The sequence below is a fragment of the Cherax quadricarinatus genome, chromosome 16 (assembly GCF_038502225.1).
Source record: "Cherax quadricarinatus isolate ZL_2023a chromosome 16, ASM3850222v1, whole genome shotgun sequence".
Taxonomy (NCBI): Eukaryota; Metazoa; Arthropoda; class Malacostraca; order Decapoda; family Parastacidae; genus Cherax; species Cherax quadricarinatus.
The window spans coordinates 28,661,651-28,686,077 of record NC_091307.1 but is presented as its reverse complement, the minus strand read 5'-3'; the positions used below and the strand labels follow the sequence as shown (position 1 = coordinate 28,686,077).

The following is a 24,427-nucleotide window of genomic DNA, read 5'->3' as shown; positions in this document are numbered from 1 at the left end:
CTTGTGTTGAGGTTCATTTGTTCACTGTTGGCGAGCAGTCTACTGTAACCTCGAGAATCCACTCTCAGCTCGGGATCCTTGAGAATTTCTGCCATGGAGTCCATCAAGGGAACATTGCTTGGCCTTGGAGAAAACGTTGACGGACTGAGGCAGTGGAGGGACTTGGCTTTCTTGAGCGTCGATTCATTGTGATCGGACACTTCCATTCCCCAGAGTGAAGTATCGTCACTAAATCCAATGCTGGAAAGTCTACGGGAAATGTCTACCAGACCTGCGAAAGAATGTCGGCGAGAGAGTGAAGTATTGTGAGCACTGGTGTCACGATGAGGCGCCGAGATTTTGTTGGTAGAATCGGAAAATAAATTCCTTTCTACTGTATTTAAAATCATTTTACTAACATCTATGATTTTATTATTCTTTAAAGCCTTTTTGCATTCCACTTTTGTTTGGTAGAGAGAATTTACATTAGAAAAAGATACGCTAGAATTTGTCTGTTGTAAGGACATGGGACTTGTGTGATTAAAAATTCCATCAACAGAAGCCTCAGTCACTACGCTTGAATATTCTACAGAGCTTTTTGCAGAATTTGGTTCGTCTTTAAGAAAACTTTCAAGGAAACGAGGATCTGTGATATTATGACACATATTAGCAAAAATAGTTGAGTTTCTGCAAACATCGTTTTCTCTGGTAAGTCTTTTAACGCCGTTTTCTTTGAAGGTATGCAGCTCCTCTAAACTCAGTGGCGTATAAGATTCCTCGAGAAGACTGTCGCTTCTCGGTGTCTCTGGGCTTCCTGGAGCACTAAGCGGACTTACCAGTGGGGTAGTGATGCCCTCAGAGACGCCACTGTCAGGGTTGTCGCTACTGGAGATGTTACCTCCACGAGGACTAATCTCAGTAACACGCCTCCTGTCACAGCATCTGTTGACAGACACATCATCGTCGAAGCTGAATTCAATTTCCATAGAGTGGCGCAATTTCCTCTTTTTAGCTGACTGAGATAAATTTTCCTCTTGCCGAGTATTTTCATAAATAACCGGAAGATGTATATCTGACTTTGGTTTAGTCTGGCTCTTTGGTCTGTGTTTAGTTTTGTTGTTACTGCTGTTGTGACTTGACTTTGGTTTCCTAGGAGGGGGCGGGGGTGGTCTGAGGTTATACAAGGGCAGTGATGGGTCACACTGTTTCTTGTAGTTAATATGAACGTGTTGCCCAGTGCTCTTGTACACTTTTACTTGTTTGATATCTGAGAAAACCTTGTGGGGGTCGGAATTTTTGCCGTTTTCAGTTGCACAAGGCTTCTTGGAGGGATGAGTAGCAATGTAAAGTCCGTAATGAGGCATTGGGTGTTGACGGTCGTTGGGAGACTTGCCAAACCGTGCGATAAGGTCCTCAGATATTTTAATAGCCACTGGTTTGTGAACATCCTTCTGCGGCTCCGAAGTGAAGTCACAGGTGTTATCTAGATCGTGTTCGTCAAGGCAGGGTGGCTCTGGAAGAGGACGACTTCGGTCTAGTGGCTTCTTCAAAGCGCTCTTGATTTCTGTCATTGGCAAATACAGCATGTTCTCATAAAGGTGATCCCTCATGAAGACAGGTGTTTTATTAGGATCAGGAGATATTCTCAAGGGAAGGGATGTGTGCGAGTGTTTTCGCTCAAGCTGCTCATAGTGAGCTCTGAGATCTTTCATTGACATATATATAGCATTGTCGAAAGAATTTTGACTTTTTCTCGAGTTTATACTTGACCCTGATGAAACTTTGCCTCTTTTAGAAGACACGCTGGAACTCGAAGTGTTGGCACTCGAGGCGTCACCGTTACCAACTTTCTCGTAGATAGGCTCCTTTCTTGACTTTTCTCTACTTGCTCTTCTACCTTCCACCCGTTCTTTACCCAACTTGCTCTCGCAGCCTTCTCGACCTTCCAGCTTAGAGTCTTTCGTCTTGTCTCTGCAGAACCTGGATAATATTGATCGATCGCGCGAGCTTTCCGTCTTTCTCTCGTGACTGGAAGATCGTCCGCGTCTTTCCTTCTGCGTCTCCCACACGCCACGGAAAGACGCTTCCGTCGGTATGTCAGCGATGGAGTGTCGCTTAAATGCGTGTGGGGCTCTCAGGCCCTCCTGCAGCATGGACTGACTCTGCCCTTCAGCCGAGCCTCTGCTGCTGTTGTTGTTGGAGAAGCTGGTGATGGTGGTGTTGGTGTTGGTGTTGGTGTTGATGGTGGTGTTGGTGAATAGACTTGAGTTCACCGCCATCAGCGGCCGTGACTGAGACATGGATGATGACCGTGACCTAAAATGTATCGATACTCTCATTTAGTGTTTTGAATTATAAAGGTAGTCTGAACAATGCCAGATTAAGACAAAGTAACATAACTACAGCTCTGTTATAGAGCTAAAGCACTGTTATAGCTACAGCTCTGTTACAGAGTTATAGCTCTGCTATAGAGCTACAGCGCTTATAGAGCTAAAACTCTGTTAAAGAGCTTGAACTGAAAATCTCGGTGCGTTATTTTAACCTCTTGTAGAGTGTAAATGTACCGTAGTGGAGCATGAATGATTAAGTGTGTTTTCTCTTAAATGTGTACATGTATATACGTGTAGTTTTCAGCGGTGTGAATATACAATATTTTTCAACGTTCGCTCACTAAAAACAAATTGTCTTTATATGACATAGTGTCTCGCAAACTTAATATACCAAGGCGTATATACGCTGAGAGGTGTGCATCTCAGTGTATATACACTGAGAGGTGTGCATCTCAGTGTATATACACTGAGATGTGTGCATCTGAGCGTATATACACATAGGTGTACATCTCAGTGTATATACACAGAGGTGTGCATCTCAGTGTATATACACTGAGAGGTGTACATCTCAGTGTATATACACTGAGAGGTGTACATCTCAGTGTATAAACACTGAGAGGTGTCCACCTCAGTGCATATACACTGAGAGGTGTCCACCTCAGTGCATGTACACTGAGAGGTGTCCACCTCAGTGCATATACACTGAGAGGTGTCCACCTCAGTGCATATACACTGAGAGGTGTCCACCTCAGTGTTTATACACTGAGAGGTGTCCACCTCAGTGTTTATACACTGAGAGGTGTCCACCTCAGGGTATATACACTGAGAGGTGTCCACAGTGTATATACACAGAGGTGTCCACGTCAGTGTATATACACTGAGAGGTGTCCACGTCAGTGTATATGCACTGAGAGGTGTCCACGTCAATGTATATACACTGAGAGGTGTCCACGTCAGTGTATATACACTGAGAGATGTCCACGTCAGTGTATATACACTGAGAGGTGTCCACATCAGTGTATATACACAGAGGTATCCACGTCAGTGTATATACACTGAGAGGTGTCCACGTCAGTGTATATGCACTGAGAGGTGTCCACGTCAGTATATATATACTGGCAGGTGTGTTTCAGTGAATGTACACCGAGAGGTGTGTATATTTCAGGGTAGATGTGTATTCCTAATTGTATATAAGCCGAGAGGTGTGTATCACTTAGCGTATACATACGGAGAGAATTCATATATTTGTGGTTACAAGAGTTAAATCTCAGCTCCTGGCCCTGTATCTTAACCTGCAGCTTGCAATACCATGACAGGAACGATACACAAATATCCCGCACACAGTAAAATGAGACTTGTGACGACGTTTTATTCTATGTGAGGGATGTTTGTGTATCCCTCGAAGCCCCGCGGCTATGTGAGGGATGTTTGTGTATCCTTCGTAGCCCCGAGGCTATGTGACGGATGTTTGTGTATCCTTCGTAGCCCCGAGGCTATGTGAGGGATGTTTATGTATCCCTCGTAGCCCCGCGGCTATGTGAGGGATGTTTGTGTATCCTTCGTAGCCCCGAGGCTATGTGAGGGATGTTTATGTATCCCTCGTAGCCCCGCGGCTATGTGACGGATGTTTGTGTATCCTTCGTAGCCCCGAGGCTATGTGAGGGATGTTTGTGTATCCCTCGTAGCCCCGAGGCTATGTGAGGGATGTTTGTGTATCCTTCGTAGCCCCGAGGCTATGTGAGGGATGTTTGTGTATCCTTCGTAGCCCCGAGGCTATGTGAGGGATGTTTGTGTATCCCTCGTAGCCCAGCGGGTTATACATCTCTTCTTATAATTTTGTGTCCCTCAGTGTAAATACATCGAGTTGTGAGTATTTCTCTGTATATACATACAGGGAGGCGTCTTTCGCAATGTGTATATATATATATATATATATATATATATATATATATATATATATATATATATATATATATATATATATATACCAGTGTATATACAGAGGATTATTTCTCTCCCTATGTATATATTAAGATATGTATATTGCTCAAGTGTATATAAATAGTGAATGAGATGTGTATCCACCAATGTATATATCTGCAACAAGAGATTATTTTAATTACTATTTTAGGATTTAAAAAACTCATGACGGTGGGGTAGTTATATACTGTAACCTTAATGAGCATCATGCAGTCAGTAAGCTTCAAACCTGATAATCAAGTAGCAACAACAGGGAACAAAACAGAAATTCACTTTTGGACACTTAAATTAATTTCCTGGCCACACAGCGCATGAGAAATATGAAAAATCAGGTTTGATCCAGTGAATTGGAGTGTAGCTCTAATTTCTTGGATCAAGAGCCAATTATCCGATCAAGACACTTCGAATGAAGGAAATGCCTCAAGCTTTGTGTGTTTGTTACGAAGATAAAAGTACCTACCTTGAACTGGAGGAAGATCTTGAGTGACGTGTGTCGTTATGTCTGAGGTTAATCTGAGAGGCTGAGGCACCCAGGGTGTCAGGACGAGCCAGGGAGTGCCCAGGCACCCCGACTACACGCTGACAAGCCCAATGATATAATGTAAACATCAATATTCCGACCATTCAAAATTATAAACTTCCTACAGCCAATAGATAAAATATATCACTATATAGAATACAGATGTATTGCTATAATAATAATAATAATAATATAATTATAATAAGTTTTCTATATGAAGCGCAAAGCTCGTAAGAGCACATTATTCTTGCTGCCAGGTTTTTCAAGCAGTAGTGTGTGTTTTGTTTGTAAGGACACAGCAGTGTCTCATAATACGACCTTTTATCAGACGATGACCCGTAACTATGTTAAGCTGGGCCTAGTCCAGCTACGTTCTTACTAAGTTTTCACTACACTCTAGTTTACTGTAAGATGATGATATCCTTATGGGTATCCAAAACAAAATTCAGTCTAAAAAATATTTTGATTATTCAGTAAGAAACTGAAAGGTTAAAATACGCACCTGATCGTTGCCATGGTGATGAGTGTGTTGATGGTACGAGTGTTGGTGATGGTGGGAATAAGACGGTGTGAACTGCTGTAGGTAGTGTGGAAGGTCTGTGTGAGGGTGTTCGTAGTGGATGGGATGTTGGTGCCGGTGGGAATGTTGGTGATGTAGAGGAAGAAGGGGATTGGCCGAGTGGTGGTGGTGATAGCGGCGGAGCTGTGAGGCGGAGATGTGTTGCAGATGCTTCCTAAGGTCGCTGTAGTCGCCGTTGGAGATGTCGACGAGGGGTTTGCGTCGAGGGTCGCTGGGCCCGGTGGTGGGGAGGAGATGTGGGCGTGGCTGGAGGGCGGCGGGCGTGTGCTGCAGCTGCATATAAACACTGCCGGTGTCACTGTCTGTCACCTCCCCGGAGAACAGACGCAGCGGGTCCAAGGGGTTGCATCTGGGGACACACAGTACAAAGGATAACACCAATACACTGAATTTGAACTCAACAGATAAGACATTAATTGTAGAAATATATCCAGATGTACTCCTGTTAAGCCTTGTAGGGCTTAGTTCCACGGCCTTTTAAGTCTTCATATATGTAACATGACTCACGAAATCGTAATGACACGATTGCAAACAAACCATACCACGGGCGGGATTTGAACCCGCGGTCAGAGTCTGAAAACTCCAGACCGTCGCGTTAGCGACGGTCTGGAGTATTGAGACTCTCTGACCGCGGGTTCAAATCCCGCCCGTGGTATGGTTCATATATGTACTTTAACGTAGACTACCGTCCACAGGTTGAACGTTGGGTGCACAATAAACCAGTAGCCTCGGCGGCAAAATTTAAATCTTATTAGAGGGTATGAAAGATACAGTAAACCGACATAACTACAGAAGTATTTAGAAAATAGCTGATAACTTGATCAAGATCTCAGTGACGAGCACATAGTTTTAATCAAGGCCTGCTTTCTATACGTGTATTTTTAAAGGCTTGCTCTCTCTCTCTCTCTTTCTCTCTCTCTCTCTCTCTCTCTCTCTCTCTCTCTCTCTCCCCACGAGTTTTTTAAAGGATTGCTCTCTCTACGTATCTCTGTAAAGACTTGTTTTTATTGTTTTTGTAAAGGCTTGGACTGTATCTTTATTAAAGCTTGCTCTCTCTACGTGTCCTCATAAAGGCTTGCTTCCTCTATTTGTCTTTATAAAGGCTCGGACTATCTATCTGTCTCTATAGAGGCTTGTTATCTCTGCGAGTGTTTATGAAGACTTGCTCTCTCTACCTGTGTTTGATTGGCTATCAGTTAAGGGGTTAGCACCGAAGTGGTAGTGTCATGTAAATCTTTCAAGGGGTATTATGATCTAATGGGCTACAGTAAAACGTAACAATAACCAGAGTAGCACCTATGGAGTAATGTCGGATTATATATAAATTAGGTTTGCCGAGATATAAAGTGAATGTAAATTAATGAAAAATACTTTTTCCAGATTATTACTGTCTAATACTGATGTTATTTTTCATTTAGATTATGATGCACAATTTATTCACGTTAAGATTTAAAAAAAAAAAAAGCATCATACCTGGTGTGCTTGTGGTGGCGTTTTCTCTTCTTATCGTCGTCGGCGTGTGTGCGCGACTGGGTCATCCATCTTCTGAAAACAGAGTCGTTCTCCTTTCCCTGTTCCAGCTTCCCGTTCTCGAGACTGCAAACATTTCCGTTTTCTACGATTTTAGTGGTAGACCTGACCTGGGCAACTTTAACCTGTTTTGTGGTTAAAAAGAACGTAAACTAGTCGTTTACTAGTGGAAATCTTGTTCAAATTTATTTGGAATTTTATACAATAAAAAGGACTAAAGTATTTACATATGCGGGATGGCTGGATAATAGAGTTTAAAGCGCAAGGAACCCACTGGAAATAAGTCACTGTCTGACCTTCTTGTGTTATCCTAGGTCATTTACACATATGTTACTATGTATGATAATTGTACTTATGTGCACCTGCACCTAAATAAACTTACTTATCGACAACACTAGGGTCAGGCTAAAACTTTAATCCCAAACATGGGCATATTGGAATTACTCTCTAAGAGTATATAAACTGATATGTATATCTCACCACGTGCACCTGTACTGTTGCCCGCAGTGCACACATAACAGAACAAATCAGAACAGGACTCACAGGTAAAGACCCACTAGGGGTGAGGGGAAAGTGGAAATAGTTGAAGAATAGATAGGGGAGAGGAAAAGAATTACAGAGAAAGGAAAAGAGTCGGGGTTAGACCCAAGAACAAGGCATTGTGAAGGGCCTGTGCTGTTGCTGAAGATGTATACAAGCAAAGAACGGCAGGGAAACACAACAGAACAGGACTCACAGCTAAGGACGTGCACACACATTAAAATATATATACAAATTGAATTTATACATGAACCATTATGAAATTTATTCCAGGTAAAATGATGTAACTTGCTTGTCTAATGAATAAGCTATATAAAGTATTAATATATATAAAATATATTTGGTGACCATCTATAGTGCACAAAAAAGAGTAAAAATTACAGTGTATGTATGTATGTATGTAATGTGTATGGTAGTCATTATTGAAAGAATTAAAGAATAAAGAATAAGGAGAGCAAGATCAAGGATAAACAATGAGGCTTTAGAAAGGGTAGGGGATGTATAGAACAAGTGTTTACCTGAAGTATACAAGTGAACAATGTGACAGATGTTGCAAGTGTATGGAATATGTGGTATGTTATTGAAAGCAGTTAAGAGTTTTTATGAGGAGAGTGAGGATATGTAAGAGAGGAAAATTATTTCTAGTAAAAGTAGGCTTCAGACAGGGATATGTGATGTCACCATGACTCACGAAATCGTAATGACACGATTGCAAACAAACCATACCCCGGCCGGGATTGAACCCGCGGTCAGAGAGTCTCAAAACTCCAGACCGTCGCGTTAGCCACCAGACCAGCTAGCCACAATAAGATTCGTCCAACTAGGTATATTTCTACACCATAGGAAGGTTAGCACAGGCACCACTGTGACCACAAATGTCACCATGGTTGTTTAACATATTTGTAAATGCGACTGCACAAGAAGTGAATGAGAGGGTACTGGGATGAGGTGGTGGATTAAAATATTCAGAATCTAATACGATGTGGGAGTTGTCAGAGCTGCTTTTTTTCTCCTGAAAAGAAGTTGCAAAGGTTGGTGGATGAATTTGGGAGGGAATGTAAAAGAAGGAAATTAAAAGTAAAAAAAAAAAAAAAAAAGAGGTAGGCGATGAGGGTAACAAAATATTTCTTATATGGGTGTGAATCATGGGTTGTGAGTGTTGCAACGAGGAGGAGCCTGGAGGCATTTGTGTGGTGTAAATATTATGCAGAGAATTCGCAGTTTGGAGATTAGGAGGTGAGGAGTTACTAAAAAGTATTATTCACAGGGTTGAGGAAGGGTTGTTGAAGTGGTTTGGACATTTAGAGAGGACAGAACTAAATAGGATGACTTAAGGGATGGGGGGAATAAATCTGAGTGGAGGGAAGGTAGAAGTCTCCCTAGGAAAGGTTGAAGGGCTTGAACGTCCAGCAGGCGTGTACGAGCGTGTTAGATACAACTGAGTGGAAGCAAGTGGTTTTTATAACTTGACCTGCTATTGGAGTGTAAGGAAGGTAACATTTATGAAGGGATTCAGAGAAACCGGGTAGCCGGACTTGAGTCCTGGAGGTGGAGAGTACAATGCCTGTACTCCGAAGCAGGGGTGAGGATATTTGCAATTTAGAAGGATGTGTGTGTGTGTGTGTGTGTGTGTGTGTGTGTGTGTGTGTGTGTGTGTGTGTGTGTGTGTGTGTGTGTGTGTGTGTGTGTGTGTGAGAGAGAGAGAGAGAGTCCTCTAGACACCAGCCAGATAACCACTCCTTCAAACAAACTCTTCCACTCCATCAACTCCCCGGAGTCGCTCACAACAACATTACTCTGCCATCAGCGACACTCGTCTTGACACCTATTCAAACCTTCGTCAACTTTTGCGAGAGACATTTAAGATGGTGTTGAGTGCAGCAGTGTTTCTCGCAGCTATTACACACTAGATACTTGTGTCCTCAAGATTAAGTCATGTGTATGTATGTGTATGTACTCACCTATTTGTACTCACCTATTTGTGGTTGCAGGGGTCGAGTCATAGCTCCTGGCCCCGCCTCTTCACTGATTGCTACTAGGTCCTCTCTCTCCCTGCTCCATGAGCTTTATCATACCTCGCCTTAAAACTATGTATGGTTCCCGCCTCCATTACTTCACTTTCTAGGCTATTCCACGGCCTGACTACTCTATGACTGAAGAAGTACTTCCTAACATCCCTTTGATTCATCTGAGTCTTCAACTTCCAATTGTGACCTCTTGTGTCTGTGTCCCATCTCTGGAACATCCCGTCTTTGTCCAGCTCGTCTATTCCGCGCAGTATTTGTGTGTGTGCGTGTGCGTGTGCGTGTGCGTGTGTGTGTGTGTGTGTGTGTGTGTGCGTGTGTGTGTGTGTGTGTGTGTGTGTGTGTGTGTGTGTGTGTGTGTGTGCTTAATTTAAGTTGTAATGAATGACTGTCGATAAATCCATAGGTTTATTTTTTCATTAGCTCTGTTATAGGAATAATGGCACCTCTGAACGTTCGTGTCAGGAGACATTTTTTGTGTGAGGAGATTCAGTCACTAATATATATATATCACTCTTCGTTCCCTCCATTCACAGTCTATACATAGAAAGGTGAACATATCTCAGAATAACACTCAAGTGCATCCTTCCACCCCTCTCTAAGGGATCAATATATGTTTTATAATATATGTTTTATTATATTATATATGTTTTATGTAATTATAAAGTGGTGTGATTTCGGCCTTAATGTGCCTTACGGAGTCGAGAGGCATTAAACCGTTATAACGTACTTCCCCTAGACAAGAACACAAGAAATTCTACGGAATAACCCCAGAGAGTTAACAACTTATGCTAACTAACAAGTCAAGAAGTGTGGCTTATTTACGTTTTGTTCCTCTCCTCTTCGACGCGACCGACAATGGCCAACTAACTGAAAAGTATATATTTAATGCGAAGTGAACAGGAGCATCAGGTGTAAGTTTTCCCAATACGTCTCTAACTACCCGAGGATTAAACTGGTACTTTTGGCTTCGAGTCGGATGTTCAACCACTGAGCAATATATAAATTGTTCTCTCAACCACTGAGCAATGATATATAAATTGTTCTCTCAACCACTGAGCAATGATATATAAATTATTCTCTCAACCACTGAGCAATGATATATAAATTGTTCTCACTGTATATACAACGGGGATAAAGTATTTTTTAATGTTAATGTACAGGTAAACTCCAACCCGACCCTCGTACAGTGATCAGCTTCTCAAGTCAATAACTGGGAATTAAATACATTTATAACTTATCATTCTATATAATACTATAAAGGAAATTTTATTTAAACGAGGGTTCGCCTGTGTAATAAGTTCTCTCAAGTCACTAACTTGAAGAAATAATATAGTATAGGTATACCCTTGTCTAAATATTGTTTCTTATAATTGAAGTATGTCTCTATATTAGACATGAAATATTTTTGTTGTTAATGAAGAGATGAATTCCTGCCTGACCTTCGTGCGGTAGACATGTCGTCAAACGAACAACGACGTGTTATATGATAGGAACAAGTACTGAATTTGACCTGTGTCTCGAGCCAGCACTGGTTGGAGTCCTTGAGGTTGAGGCTGAGCTCCTGATGGTGGGGGTGGTAGCTGTTGTCTGGCGGCTGCGGCGGTGGTGGAGTTGGGGCATCACCGGGGTTCTTCAGTGTCCACTTAAGCATCGTGGCGTTCACCTGAGGGAGGGGCAGAAGAGGGTTACTGAGTGAAGTCACACAAGTAAACACTTAGGGCATTTTATTATGTACATGTTTTGGTCCTGAGACATTGTCTACTTACGCGTATACCGAGTTTCCACCAGAGGGTTGGCTAAGACAGCGACGCACCACCTCTCAAGGGCTAAATTACAACGAAACCACCAAGATAATAACAGAAGCAGAAGTCTAAATAAAATCAATTGTTGCGATATGGAGTGTATAACATTGGGTTACTGATCCTTGACGGGGTATCAGTTGGTAGGTTGGCCATTGTCTAGGGGAAAGCTCCATGGCAATAAGGTTTTAGTGCTGCAAATATAGTCTTTTTAAACAGACTTTCTTTGTTAACCTTCTTTCTGTAGGATGGCCAAAACTCAAGTAAAATCCGTGTCTTTAATAACAATAAAACTTACATAGGATCTTCATATACCTATGAACTATATCTTAATTAAAATAGAGCAATAAAATTACTTTCTCCTTTACACATAAAGGATACTATTATATATACACAGCTATTGTTACGACACAAGAGTTTACTGGGAAAACATAATTCCCAGTAGTAGAGTTAGGCAATCAATCTGCTGTTAAGATAGGATTTTAGGTAATATGATCAGTGAACTCTGAGAAATCAGAGATCATGATATTTAACAGTATCATTCAACCCGTGAGTGAACGACGAACACCAGAGAACTTTGATATATGGACGACCGTCAATGGTCGTGTGAGAATGGGAAGCCAACGATCAGAGGGGAGCCCGCATTACCTCCCCTCCCTCTCACATTCTTGCCTAACACAAAGACTATTTATCTTCCGTGTTTGTTCCCTCTGGCAAGGTATTGACATAACCCTCCAGAGGCGGCAAGTGTCCCAATCACCACGTGTAGCACAGAAATAAAATATAACGGAAACTTTTGTTACTTAGCAAGCTAAACTGTGGCGCGCGTGCCCGTCCGCTCTCAACGTCTATAATAAAGCAATTATTACTTCTGAGAGCCAGAGGACGTGGAGGGGAGGACGTGGAGGGGAGGACATGGAGGGGAGGACGTGGAGGGAAGGACGTGGAGGGAAGGACGTGGAGGGAAGGACGTGAAGAGGGGGGCGGGAAAGGGAAGTGGATAGGGAGTAGTTGGTAGGAAAAAAGAGGAAATGAAAATTGAGTGAGTGGTGAAGGATGGAAACGACGAACACAACTTCTACACAGTGGAAACACTCGCAGTGTGCTGCTACTCTATTCTTCATGATAATTACACAGTGGGGACACATGCTGTTTGTGACTAGCCTGTTTGATAGTTACTGCTACCTTAGCATGCTGCTACTCACTGTATGAATGCATTTGACAAATGCCGCCATAGTGTGATAGCCAGAAAATAAAAACATTGGGCATATTGAATTTTCTGAAGAATAGAATACAGAGTAGTAGTAAACTTTTTTTTTTATATTTTATTTAAAAAAACACAGTATACTTGTATGTTATACATAACTGACTTAAAACACAGTATACATGTATGGTATACATAACTGATTTAAAACAAGAAACGTGAAGCATTATATAAGACAACAACATATATATAACTAAACAGAGGACAACCTGAACATACCTTAAACACAAAATAACTATATAAACCAAAACTTGACACTCTTATTCATATTGTGTATGAGACTTTATATACAATAACAATATCATATAAACTAATACATTGCACACTCAATGGTACTATGGTTATATAAAATTACTATTAAAACCTACATGACTCTTGAAATTGAAACATGGTGTTCTTTATTTTTGCTTTTGTATATATTGAAAATGGAATCAAAATATGCAAAAGCCTTTAATAATTAACCTAAGACTTTTACAGATCTAGCATGTATGATTACATATGAGGAAACACTAAGACACCCAATACCCCGACCAACCCCATATTTAGTTTCTTAAACTAATTATAAAAACACAAAAAATATACCTTGCTTGTATACAGTGATATTAGTAAAGGTGCTTAATTGAACATCAACTGACTATATGCACCATAAGTGATAAAAAAAAATACATGTGATATCACCGGGTGACAGAGCAACATATTACCCCGCAAAAGAGTGCTGCCCAAGGAACTTGAATGCCCAAAGATTACAATATAGGACATGATACATCTCAACCTCCCCCCCCCTCACAGCGGTGACCGCTAAAACATATACAAAACAATCTTTAGCAAATGAAGCTTTTTGCCCTTCATCAAAAGCTTACAACCATCACCAAAAGGTCTGCTTATGAACATTCGCCTAAAAGGCCAGTATAACGTTGTACTTTTAGCGGTGACATCAGCATGACATCGGCTTACATATGACTAAACAAAACCTAACGGGAATCCCAGGAAAGACTCAACATACTTCACCAAACCCCGGCCATAGTCGGGAACCGGTTCAGTCTTGCAAGAGGCTGGAACATATACTGAAATATTGCTTTTTATCTGTATTATCGAGATGCATGACCATTTTAGGATTAATCCAAGATCTCAGTTCCACACAACGCCACATCCATACACACACAGATGCACGGACCCATTCATAATACATACACGTCACTCACTAAAACCCGCCCTCTACCCTGAAGTCCCGAACATACCACATACCGTTTGGTGCTACCACGGGGGGAGTCCAGCCCCCCCCCCCGTTGCCTTACCCCATCCCAGTTGCAGCAACCTTTGAGCAGTAAGACTTCGATAGTTTGCAGGAAAACTATGATCCCAACTTCTACCATACCTGGAGGTTACCTGGAGGTTATTCCGGGGATCAACGCCCCCGCGGCCCGGTCCACGACCAGGCCTCCCGATGGATCAGGGCCTGATCAACTAGGCTGTTACTGCTGGCCGCACGCAGTCCGACGTACGAGCCACAGCCCGGCTGATCCGGCACTGACTTTAGGTATCTGTCCAGCTCTCTCTTGAAGGCAGCCAGGGGTTTATTGGCAATTCTCCTAATGCTTGATGGGAGGCTGTTGAACAGTTTTGGGCCCCGGACACTTATGGTGTTTTCTCTTAGTGTACCAATGGCGCCCCTACTTTTTATTGGCGGCATTTTGCATCGCCTGCCCAGTCTTTTACTTTCGTAGGGAGTGATTTCTGTGTGCAGATTTGGGACCATTCCTTCCAAGATTTTCCAAGTGTAGATTATGATATATCTCTCCCTCCTGCGTTCCAACGAGTACAAGTCAAGTGCTTTCAAGCGTTCCCAGTAGTTAAGGTGCTTGACAGAACTTATACGTGCAGTAAAGGATCTCTGTACACTCTCTAGATCTGCGATTTCACCTGCTTTGTATGGAGATGTTAATGTACAGCAGTATTCCAGCCTAGAGAGAACAAGTGATTTGAAAAGGATCATCATGGGCTTGGCATCTCTCGTTTTGAAAGTTCTCATTATCCATCCTATCATTTTCTTTGCACGTGCGATCGTGGCACTGTTGTGATCCTTGAAAGTGAGATCCTCAGACATTACTACTCCCAGGTCCCTTACATTATTTTTCCGCTCTATTGTATGGCCGGAGTCAGTAGTATACTCTGTTCTAGTTATTATCTCCTCCAGTTTTCCATAACGGAGTAGTTGGAATTTGTCCTCATTGAACATCATATTGTTTACCGTCGCCCACTGGAAAACTTTGTTTATATCTTCTTGGAGGTTAACCGCGTCCTCAGCAGATGACAGCCTCATGCAGATCCTAGTATCATCCGCAAAGGATGATACGGTGCTGTGGTGTATATCTCTGTTTATGTCTGATATGAGGATAAGGAATAAGATGGGGGCGAGTACTGTGCCTTGTGGAACAGAGCTCTTCACTATGGCAGCCTCCGATTTAACTCTGTTGACCACTACTCTTTGTGTTCGATTTGTTAGGAAGTTGAAGATCCATCTCCCCACTTTCCCAGTTATTCCTTTAGCACGTATTTTATGGGCTATTAGACCATGATCGCATTTGTCAAATGCTTTTGCAAAGTCTGTGTATATTACATCTGCATTCTGATTTTCTTCCAGTGCATCCAAGGCCATGTCATAGTGATCCAGTAGTTGTGAAAGGCAGGAGCGACCTGCCCTGAACCCATGTTGCCCTGGATTGTGCAGATTTTGGGAATCCAGGTGATTTGCAATCCTGCTTCTTAGCACTCTTTCAAAGATTTTTATGATGTGGGACGTCAGAGCTATTGGTCTATAGTTCTTAGCTAATGCTTTGCTGCCACCTTTATGGAGCGGGGCTATATCCGTTGTTTTAAGTGACTGTGGAATCTCACCCATGTCCAAGCTCCTCCTCCATAGTGTACTTAGGGCACGCGAGAGGGGTTTCTTGCAGTTCTTAATGAAAACAGAGTTCCACGAGTCTGGGCCCGGGGCTGAGTGCATAGGCATGTTGTCAATGGCTTTTTCGAAATCTATCGGAGTTAGGGTAATGTCGGAAATCTGACATACATTTATGGAGTTTTGAGGCTCATTCATGAAGAAATCATTTGGGTCGTCGATCCTCAGACCGATTAGTGGTTCACTAAACACAGAGTCGTACTGGGATTTCAATATTTCACTCATTTCCTTGTTGTCATCTGTGTAAGTCCCATCCTGTCTGAGTAAGGGCCCGATACTAGATGTGGTATTTGCCTTGTTTTTGGCATATGAAAAGAAATATTTTGAATTTCTTTCAATTTCACTAATAGCTTTAAGCTCCTCCTGCCTCTCCTGGTTCCTGTAAGAGTCATTTAGCTTAAGTTCGATAGTTTCCACTTCCCTGGTCAGCGCCTCCTTTCGTGTATCAGATATTCTAGCACTCCTGAGGAGCTCAGTGACTCTTCGTCGTCTTCTGTAGAGGGAGCGTCTTTTTCTCTCCAGTTTACTCCTGCTCTTCTTCTTTCTTAGGGGAATATGCCTAGAACATGCTTTGGCTACCAGGAAGTTGATCCTTTCAAGGCACTGGTTTGGGTCCATGTCATTTAAGACATCTTCCCAACATGTTTCGTTTAGGACATGGTTTACCTGGTCCCAGTTGATGTTCTTGTTGTTGAAATTGTATTTTGTGAAGACACCTTCACCGGTACATGCATTCTGCTGTTCAGGACCCCTATGCATGTACGTCTGGACTTCGATTAGATTGTGATCGGAATTAGTTGTTTTTGATATTCTTATGTCTCTTATCAGGTCCTCATTATTTGTGAAGATAAGGTCAAGTGTGTTTTCTAGTCTTGTTGGCTCCACTATCTGCTGGCTTAAGGAGTGTTTTTCGCAGAGACTTAGTAGCTCATGTGTGTGAGACCTTTCATCTGTGCTACCTCCGGGGATTGTTTCAGCTATAACATTATTTGCTACATTTTTCCATTTTGTATGCCTTAGGTTGAAATCACCAAGCAGTAAGATGTTTGGGGATGGAGCTGGAAGGTTTTCCGAACAGTAATCGATTTTCAGTAGCTGTTCCTTGAACTGTCAAGTGAGAATGGGAAGCCAACGATCAGAGGGGAGCCCGCATTACCTCCCCTCCCTCTCACATTCTTGCCTAACACAAAGACTATTTATCTTCCGTGTTTGTTCCCTCTGGCAAGGTATTGACATAACCCTCCAGAGGCGGCAAGTGTCCCAATCACCACGTGTAGCACAGAAATAAAATATAACGGAAACTTTTGTTACTTAGCAAGCTAAACTGTGGCGCGCGTGCCCGTCCGCTCTCAACGTCTATAATAAAGCAATTATTACTTCTGAGAGCCAGAGGACGTGGAGGGGAGGACGTGGAGGGGAGGACGTGGAGGGGAGGACGTGGAGGGGAGGACGTGGAGGGGAGGACGTGGAGGGGAGGACGTGGAGGGGAGGACGTGGAGGGGAGGACGTGGAGGGAAGGACGTGGAGAGGGGGGCGGGAAAGGGAAGTGGATACGGAGTAGTTGGTAGGAAAAAAGAGGAAATGAAAATTGAGTGAGTGGTGAAGGATGGAAACGACGAACACAACTTCTACACAGTGGAAACACTCGCAGTGTGCTGCTATTCTATTCTTCATGATAATTACACAGTGGGGACACATGCTGTTTGTGACTAGCCTATCCTGTTTGATAGTTACTGCTACCTTAGCATGCTGCTACTCACTGTATGAATGCATTTGACAAATGCCGCCATAGTGTGATAGCCAGAAAATAAAAAAAATTGGGCATATTGAATTTTCTGAAGAATAGAATACAGAGTAGTAGTAAACTTTTTTTTTATATTTTATTTAAAAAACACAGTATACATGTATGGTATACATAACTGACTTAAAACACAGTATACATGTATGGTACACATAACTGACTTAAAACAAGAAACGTGAAGCATTATATAAGACAACAACATATATATAACTAAACAGAGGACAACCTGAACATACCTTAAACACAAAATAACTATATAAACCAAAACCTGACACTCTTATTCATATTGTGTATGAGACTTTATATACAATAACAATATCATATAAACTAATACATTGCACACTCTATGGTACTATGGTTATATAAAATTACTATTAAAACCTACATGACTCTTGAAATTGAAACATGGTGTTATTTATTTTTGCTTTTGTATATATTGAAAATGGAATCAAAATATGCAAAAGCCTTTAATAATTAACCTAAGACTTTTACAGATCTAGCATGTATGACTCCATATGAGGAAACACTAAGACACCCAATACCCCGACCAACCCCATATTTAGTTTCTTAAACTAATTATAAAAACACAAAAAGTATACCTTGCTTGTATACAGTGATATTAGTAAAGTTGCTTAATTGAGCATCAACTGACTATATGCACCATAAATGATAAAAAAAAATACATGTGATATCACCGGGTGGCAGAGCAACATATTATCCCGCAAAAGAGTGCTGCCCAAGGAACTTGAATCCCCAAAGATTACAATATAGGACATGATACATCTCAACCTCCCCCCCCCCTCACAGCGGTGACCGCTACAACATATACAAAACAATCTTAAGCAAATGAAGCTTTTGCCCTTCATCAAAAGCTTACAACCATCACCAAAAGGTCTGCTTATGAACATTCCCCTAAAAGGCCAGTATAACGTTGTACTTTTAGCGGTGACATCAGCATGACATCGGTTTACATATGACTAAACAAAACCTAACGGGAATCCCAGGAAAGACTCAACATACTTCACCAAACCCCGGCCATAGTCGGGAACCGGTTCAGTCTTGCAAGAGGCTGGAACATATTCTGAAATATTGCTTTTTATCTGTATTATCGAGATGCATGACCATTTTAGGATTAATCCAAGATTTCAGTTCCACACAACGCCACATCCATACACACACAGATACACGGAACCATTCATAATACATACACGTCACTCACTAAAACCCGCCCTCTACCCTGAAGTCCCGAACATACCATTTGGTGCTACCACGGGGGGAGTCCAGCCCCCCCCCGTTGCCTTACCCCACCCCCAGCTGCAGCAACCTTTGAGCAGTAAGACTTCGATAGTTTGCAGGAAAACTATTATCCCAACTTCTACCATATATGAGTTTATTTCTGCAATACGTTCTGTAGATGCCTGCCGCAATTGCCCTGATCTTAACTGATCCCCAGTTTCCCGCATACCCCACGAGATATAGAGAAAATCAGCCACCACGTACATTATCGCTCGTCGTACCTCACTTGATACTCCGCTAACGTCCAATGCTAAGGCCCGTAAGGTTGAGATAGTTCCCCCACTAAGAAAATCTAAAACCCGCCCCAACCACAAACGAACTTTGTCCAAGGTATCACAAAAGTAGACCGCATGAAAAGCTGTTTCTTCTTGACAGCAGTGTAAGCAGTCCGTTTCCCTTACCAAACCCATCCTATTTAAGACCGATTTTATGCTAAAATCCCCATGACAAATCTGTACACCAATTCACGAACCCTCGGTGCCAACTTAAGTTTACAAAACCCGTCCCATATTTCCCCCCAATTATACAGATGAAAAACAGACAATCCCTGCACAACTTCCCCAAGACATAAAATGCTGACCATTTGCCCCACCCAGATCCGTTGTGCATTTCTGACCCTTAACAACAAATGAACCTTAACAACAAAGGCAACATGTCCTCACATTCGATTAATCCCCCTGCCGCTCCACTATTTACGCATTTCGATCATTACCTGACCCACCCTGATGCCCTTCTCACCGCCCTGAGGAACCGCTGCTTTACATAGAGGGCCTTCACCGGTGGCCCCAACGCCAAGAGACCTAAACCTCCACGACAAACATGAGTCATGACAACCTCCCCACTTAACCATGCTCTCCCGAAACCCCAAACATAATGTAAGACCCTTCTCTGCAGTTCGTGAATATCCACGTCTCTTAAAGGGTACACCTCAGCCACACCCCATACCTTACTATAAACAAGTGTATTAACCACTATTGTCCTCTGTTGCAATGAGACATCCCCAGCTCTTAACCCCCAAAGTCGATCTAAAGCCTTGTTAACCACCAATTCAGAGTTTACCCTTCGGCCCTCCCTCTCATCTGCCATGTACACGATACCACATATTTTAAGTTGCACTACAACTGACCACCCATACCTTTCGCCCAACCCAACCCCCCCATGTACCCACCTCCAATAATTTCGATTTTGCCTTGTTAACACACATGCCAGTCTCTGCCCCCAAAAAACTCAACAATCCATCCCAGGGTCTGCAAATCCTCCTCCCCCTTTAACAAAATCGTGGTATCATCTATGTACCTGACCACACGCGCTGCATGGTCACCGCTCAGGGTTCCACGCCTCAAACCACCATCCACTAGCTCATAAAAGAGGTTTTGCATACAAGCAAAAAGCAGCTAGGAGAGGGGGCACCCTTGCCTCAAACCCCTTTCCATACGGACCGGCTGCCCCAATTTACCGTTTACCTGTACTCGTACCATAGCCGAGGCTTACAAAGTATCAACCCATTTTACAATCCCCTCTCCAAAACCCTGCTTCAGTAAAATAAGCCTCAATAAATCTCTATCAACACAGTGGTAAGCATTTTGCCAGTCAAGCCCGAGGACACCCCCCCCTTGACATTCCCCCCAAAACTCCCTAATATGTACATGTCCTTCCCTCATGCTCCTACCTGGTATGCCTAGCTGTCCCTTGTGAATGACCGACCCCATAACCTTCCTCATTCTGTTTCCTAAAACTTTTGCGAAGATTTTGTAGTCCAAGCACATAAGAGATGTTGCTCTATATGCACTCAGACCCCTCCCCTCCTTTTTGGGCACCAACACAACTACCCCCATATTTTGTGACATACCTAACCTCCCCTCCGTGAGCATGCAATTTAATACATCAACCAAACAATGCTTAATACTTCCCCAATGCGCCCTATAAAAATCATTCGAAATGCCATCTATACCTGGTGCCTTTCCTTTACTCATACTGAAAATCGCCTCCTCTACCTCCTCCACTCGAATTCTACCTTCTAGTACCATCCTATCCCTGTCACTTATAACTTTTCTGAAATCTCTCCCCACCAGGCCACCCACATGAACCCCCCCTACTCCCCGCCGTAGCTTTTCCCCAAACCAAAGATCAGCATAAAAACTCATGCTATCCGTGGTGAGGAGTACTTGACCCGGCAGGTAACCACCCAAACTCGTGCATACGTCCAATTGCAAGAGGGACGTCGCCTGTTGTCTGACCCTAAATTTGAGCAAGACACAACCCGAAGGTTTGTCACCCCATAGCACTTCTTCCATACCTGCTCTGACTCTAACCACATTGAAACGTTCATTGTGAATTTCTGTAAGGCGACTACGAAGACGTTCAATGTCGTCATACCTACTACTCCCACCCCCGACATAGTAATCATTTAGCTGCCCCTCCAGATAGTTTTGTAGCCCATACCTCCACCTCGCCTCCTCCTTCCCCCACTTCTTATAATAACTCGCTATTCCAGGTTTGGCATGCGTTTCCCACCATTCCAACAAACCCGTCGCGTTTCCCAGAGATTCTTCCACCAGTCCTAAAAAGCGGACCCATCCCCCTCCCCCTCCAATAGCAGCACGTTCAGTTTCCAATAACCTGGATAAGCCCTGATTATTCCATCCCAGTCCAAGTCTGCTAGCACTGCACGGTGGTCTGAAAACTTAAGTTCGATACTTTCCACTTCCTTGGTCAGCGTTTCCTTCCGTGTATCAGATAATCTAGCGTTTTTGAGGAGCTCAGTGATTCTTCGTCGTCTTCTGTAGAGGAAGCGTCTTTCTCTTTCCAGTTTACTTCTCTTCTTTTTTCTTAGGGGAATATGCTTTGAACATACTTCAGCTGCCAAGATGTTGATCCTTTCAAGGCACTAGTTTCGATCCATGTTATTTAAGATATCTTCCCAACATGTTTCTTTTAATACATGGTTCACCTGGTCCCAGTTGATGTTTTTGTTGTTGTTGTATTTGGTGAAGACACCTTCACAGTTATATGTGTTTTGCTGATCAGGACCCCTGTGTATGTAAGTCTGAACTTCGATTAGATTATCGGAAATAGTTGTTTATGATATTTTTATGTCTCTTACCAGGTCCTCATTATTTGCCTCTGGTCTGTGCTGCGAGAGTTGGAAAACTCCTGAACTCTGCCAGAACTGAAATATCTTCATATTGCTAGTACCAGATAACTTAATCCTTTTTACCAGTAGCTCATGCACCAAAAACCCATGTGGAGTGGTGTAGTGTGGTGTAGGAGGGGGGAGGCAGGAGGGAAGGGAAACGGGGTAGATAGGAAGGGAGAAATTAATGTGCCGGCAAACCTGAGCGCATATATATACACCATTAAGGCTAGCATTCTTCCCTCCGTCAACCCTAACCACCTTAGACACACAGTTGTCACCATATAGTAGAGGTAGGGTGGGGAAAGTGAGGGGTGGAGAAGTGGGATTTTAGGGTGGGTGAGGGGTGCATTACTGGAATAGTGGTAAGACAGAGGAAGTAGGCGATAAGTGGGGCCATCAGGCCACGGTGGCCTGTGGACTGATGGTAAGGTTGGAAGCATTGGGCATTTCCTTACACCGGTTGTCCATGTGCGCCCATCAGTAATAATGGGTACCTGGGTGTTAGTCGACTGGTGTGGGTCACATACTGGGACAAATGCTCTGCATAACAAGCGGCTTTCTGTATAGTAGTATGTCACTGATGTCAGCTAAGGTTGGTATGCCTTGTACATGTACTTGTAGGAAGATATTAAATAATAATAATAATAATAATTATTATTATTATTATAGCGAAAAAGTATTATGGAGAGGTATTTTACCGGTTGCATAGCTGTTAGTGGGTACGGGAATCATCGCCCCCTAGGCCCAGGCTCAGATCCTGCCTCCTGCTTAATGGCTTGATCAGTCATGCTGCTCGTAGTTGCAGCATGCGCCACTGTACTTGGTGTCTACCTTGAGGTCGCTCTGGGTGTCAACGATCCCGCAGCACGGTCCTCGAAAAGGTCTCCCGGTGGATCAGGGCCTGAGCAACCACGCTGTTACTGTTGGCCGTATGCAATCCAAAGTACGAACCACAGCCCGGCTGATCGGGTACTAACTTTAGGTATCTGTCCAGTTCACTCTTGAATTCAACCAGGAGTCTTTTAGTAATTCCTCTTATGTATGATGGGAGGCTATGGAACAGTCTTGGACCCTGGACACTTATAGTGTACTCTCTTAATGTAGTCATGGCGCCCTGATTTTCATCGGTGGTGATTTCAGAGTGCATATTTGGGACCAGTCCCTATAGGATTTTTCAGGTGTAGATTATGATGTACTTTCTCGCCTGCCTTCCACGAAGTACAGGGGACTTCCAACGTTCCCAGTAATTAAGGTGCTTGATTGAACTAATATGTGCAGTGAAGGTTCTCTGTACATTCTCTAGAGCTGCAATTTCACAACAGTATTCCAGACTAGAGAAAACAAAAGTGACATAAATAGGATCATCATTGGCTTGGCATCTCTTGTCTTGAAATTCTCATTATCCATCCTATAATTTTCCTCACAGATGAGATAGTGACATTGTTGTGAGGTCCTCTGACATTAACACTCCCAGGTTGTGCGGTTAGAATTTGTTGAAACAAATTTGTAACAAATATTTTTTCCATAACAGAGTACCAGAAATTTGCCCTCATTGAACATCATATCGTTTTCAGTAGCTAATTGGAAAACTTGCTTATATCCGCTTGGAGGCTTAACGTGTCTTCATTGGATTAACGTGTCTTCATTGGATGACACTCATGAAAATTCTAGCATCGTCTGCAAAGAAGACATGATGCTATGGTTTACGTCTCTGTCTATGTCCGATATGATGATGAGAAACAGAGGAGAGTATTGAAGCTTGTGGAACAAAGTTTTTCACTGTGGCAGCCTCCGATTTAACTCTCTTTACCATTACTCTATGTTCTGTTGGTAAGAATGTTATAGATCAATCTGCCCACTTTTACAGTCATCCATTGATCACGCATTTTGTGTGCTATTCCATCATGGTCACACTCGTCGAAGGCTTTTGCAAAGTCTGTGTATAGTACATCTGCATTCTGTTTGTCCTCCAGAAGCATCCAAGATCATGTAATAGTGGTCCAGGAGCTGTGAGAGGCAGGAGTGACCTGCTTTCAACGCATGTTGCCCAGGGTTATGCAGTTTTTAGAACTCTTTCAAAGATTTTTATGTGGGACGTTAGAACTATCTGGAGGGTTACCTGGAGGTTATTCCGGGGATCAACGCCCCCGCGGCCCGGTCCATGACCAGGCCTCCCGATGGATCAGGGCCTGATCAACTAGGTTGTTACTGCTGGCCGCACGCAGTCCAACGTACGAGCCACAGCCTGGCTGATCCGGCACTGACTTTAGGTATCTGGCCAGCTCTCTCTTGAAGGCAGCCAGGGGTTTATTGGCAATTCCCCTAATGCTTGATGGGAGGCTGTTGAACAGTTTTGGGCCCCGGACACTTATGGTGTTTTCTCTTAGTGTACCAATGGCGCCCCTACTTTTTATTGGCGGCATTTTGCATCGCCTGCCCAGTCTTTTACTTTCGTAGGGAGTGATTTCTGTGTGCAGATTTGGGACCATTCCTTCCAAGATTTTCCAAGTGTAGATTATGATATATCTCTCCCTCCTGTGTTCCATCGAGTACAAGTCAAGTGCTTCCAAGCGTTCCCAGTAGTTAAGGTGCTTGACAGAACTTATACGTGCAGTAAAGGATCTCTGTACACTCTCTAGATCTGCGATTTCACCTGCTTTGAATGGAGATGTTAATGTACAGCAGT

General features: G+C 43.0%; 1 protein-coding gene across 1 annotated transcript in view; it reads right to left on the bottom strand.

Annotated features, from left to right (window-relative positions):
* Positions 1–24,427, bottom strand: part of LOC128688914 (uncharacterized) — a 659,540-nt gene that overhangs the window by 357,811 nt on the left and 277,302 nt on the right. Inside the window, exons 2-6 of the mRNA XM_070085536.1 lie at positions 10,997–11,149; positions 6,863–7,044; positions 5,312–5,738; positions 4,750–4,868; positions 1–2,295 (exon numbers count right to left, since the gene is read on the bottom strand). The exon at positions 1–2,295 is cut by the window's left edge and continues 1,600 nt beyond it. Coding sequence (XP_069941637.1) covers positions 1–2,295; positions 4,750–4,868; positions 5,312–5,738; positions 6,863–7,044; positions 10,997–11,137 — 3,164 coding nt within the window. The 5' untranslated portion in view covers positions 11,138–11,149. The remainder of the gene's footprint in view (positions 2,296–4,749; positions 4,869–5,311; positions 5,739–6,862; positions 7,045–10,996; positions 11,150–24,427) is intronic.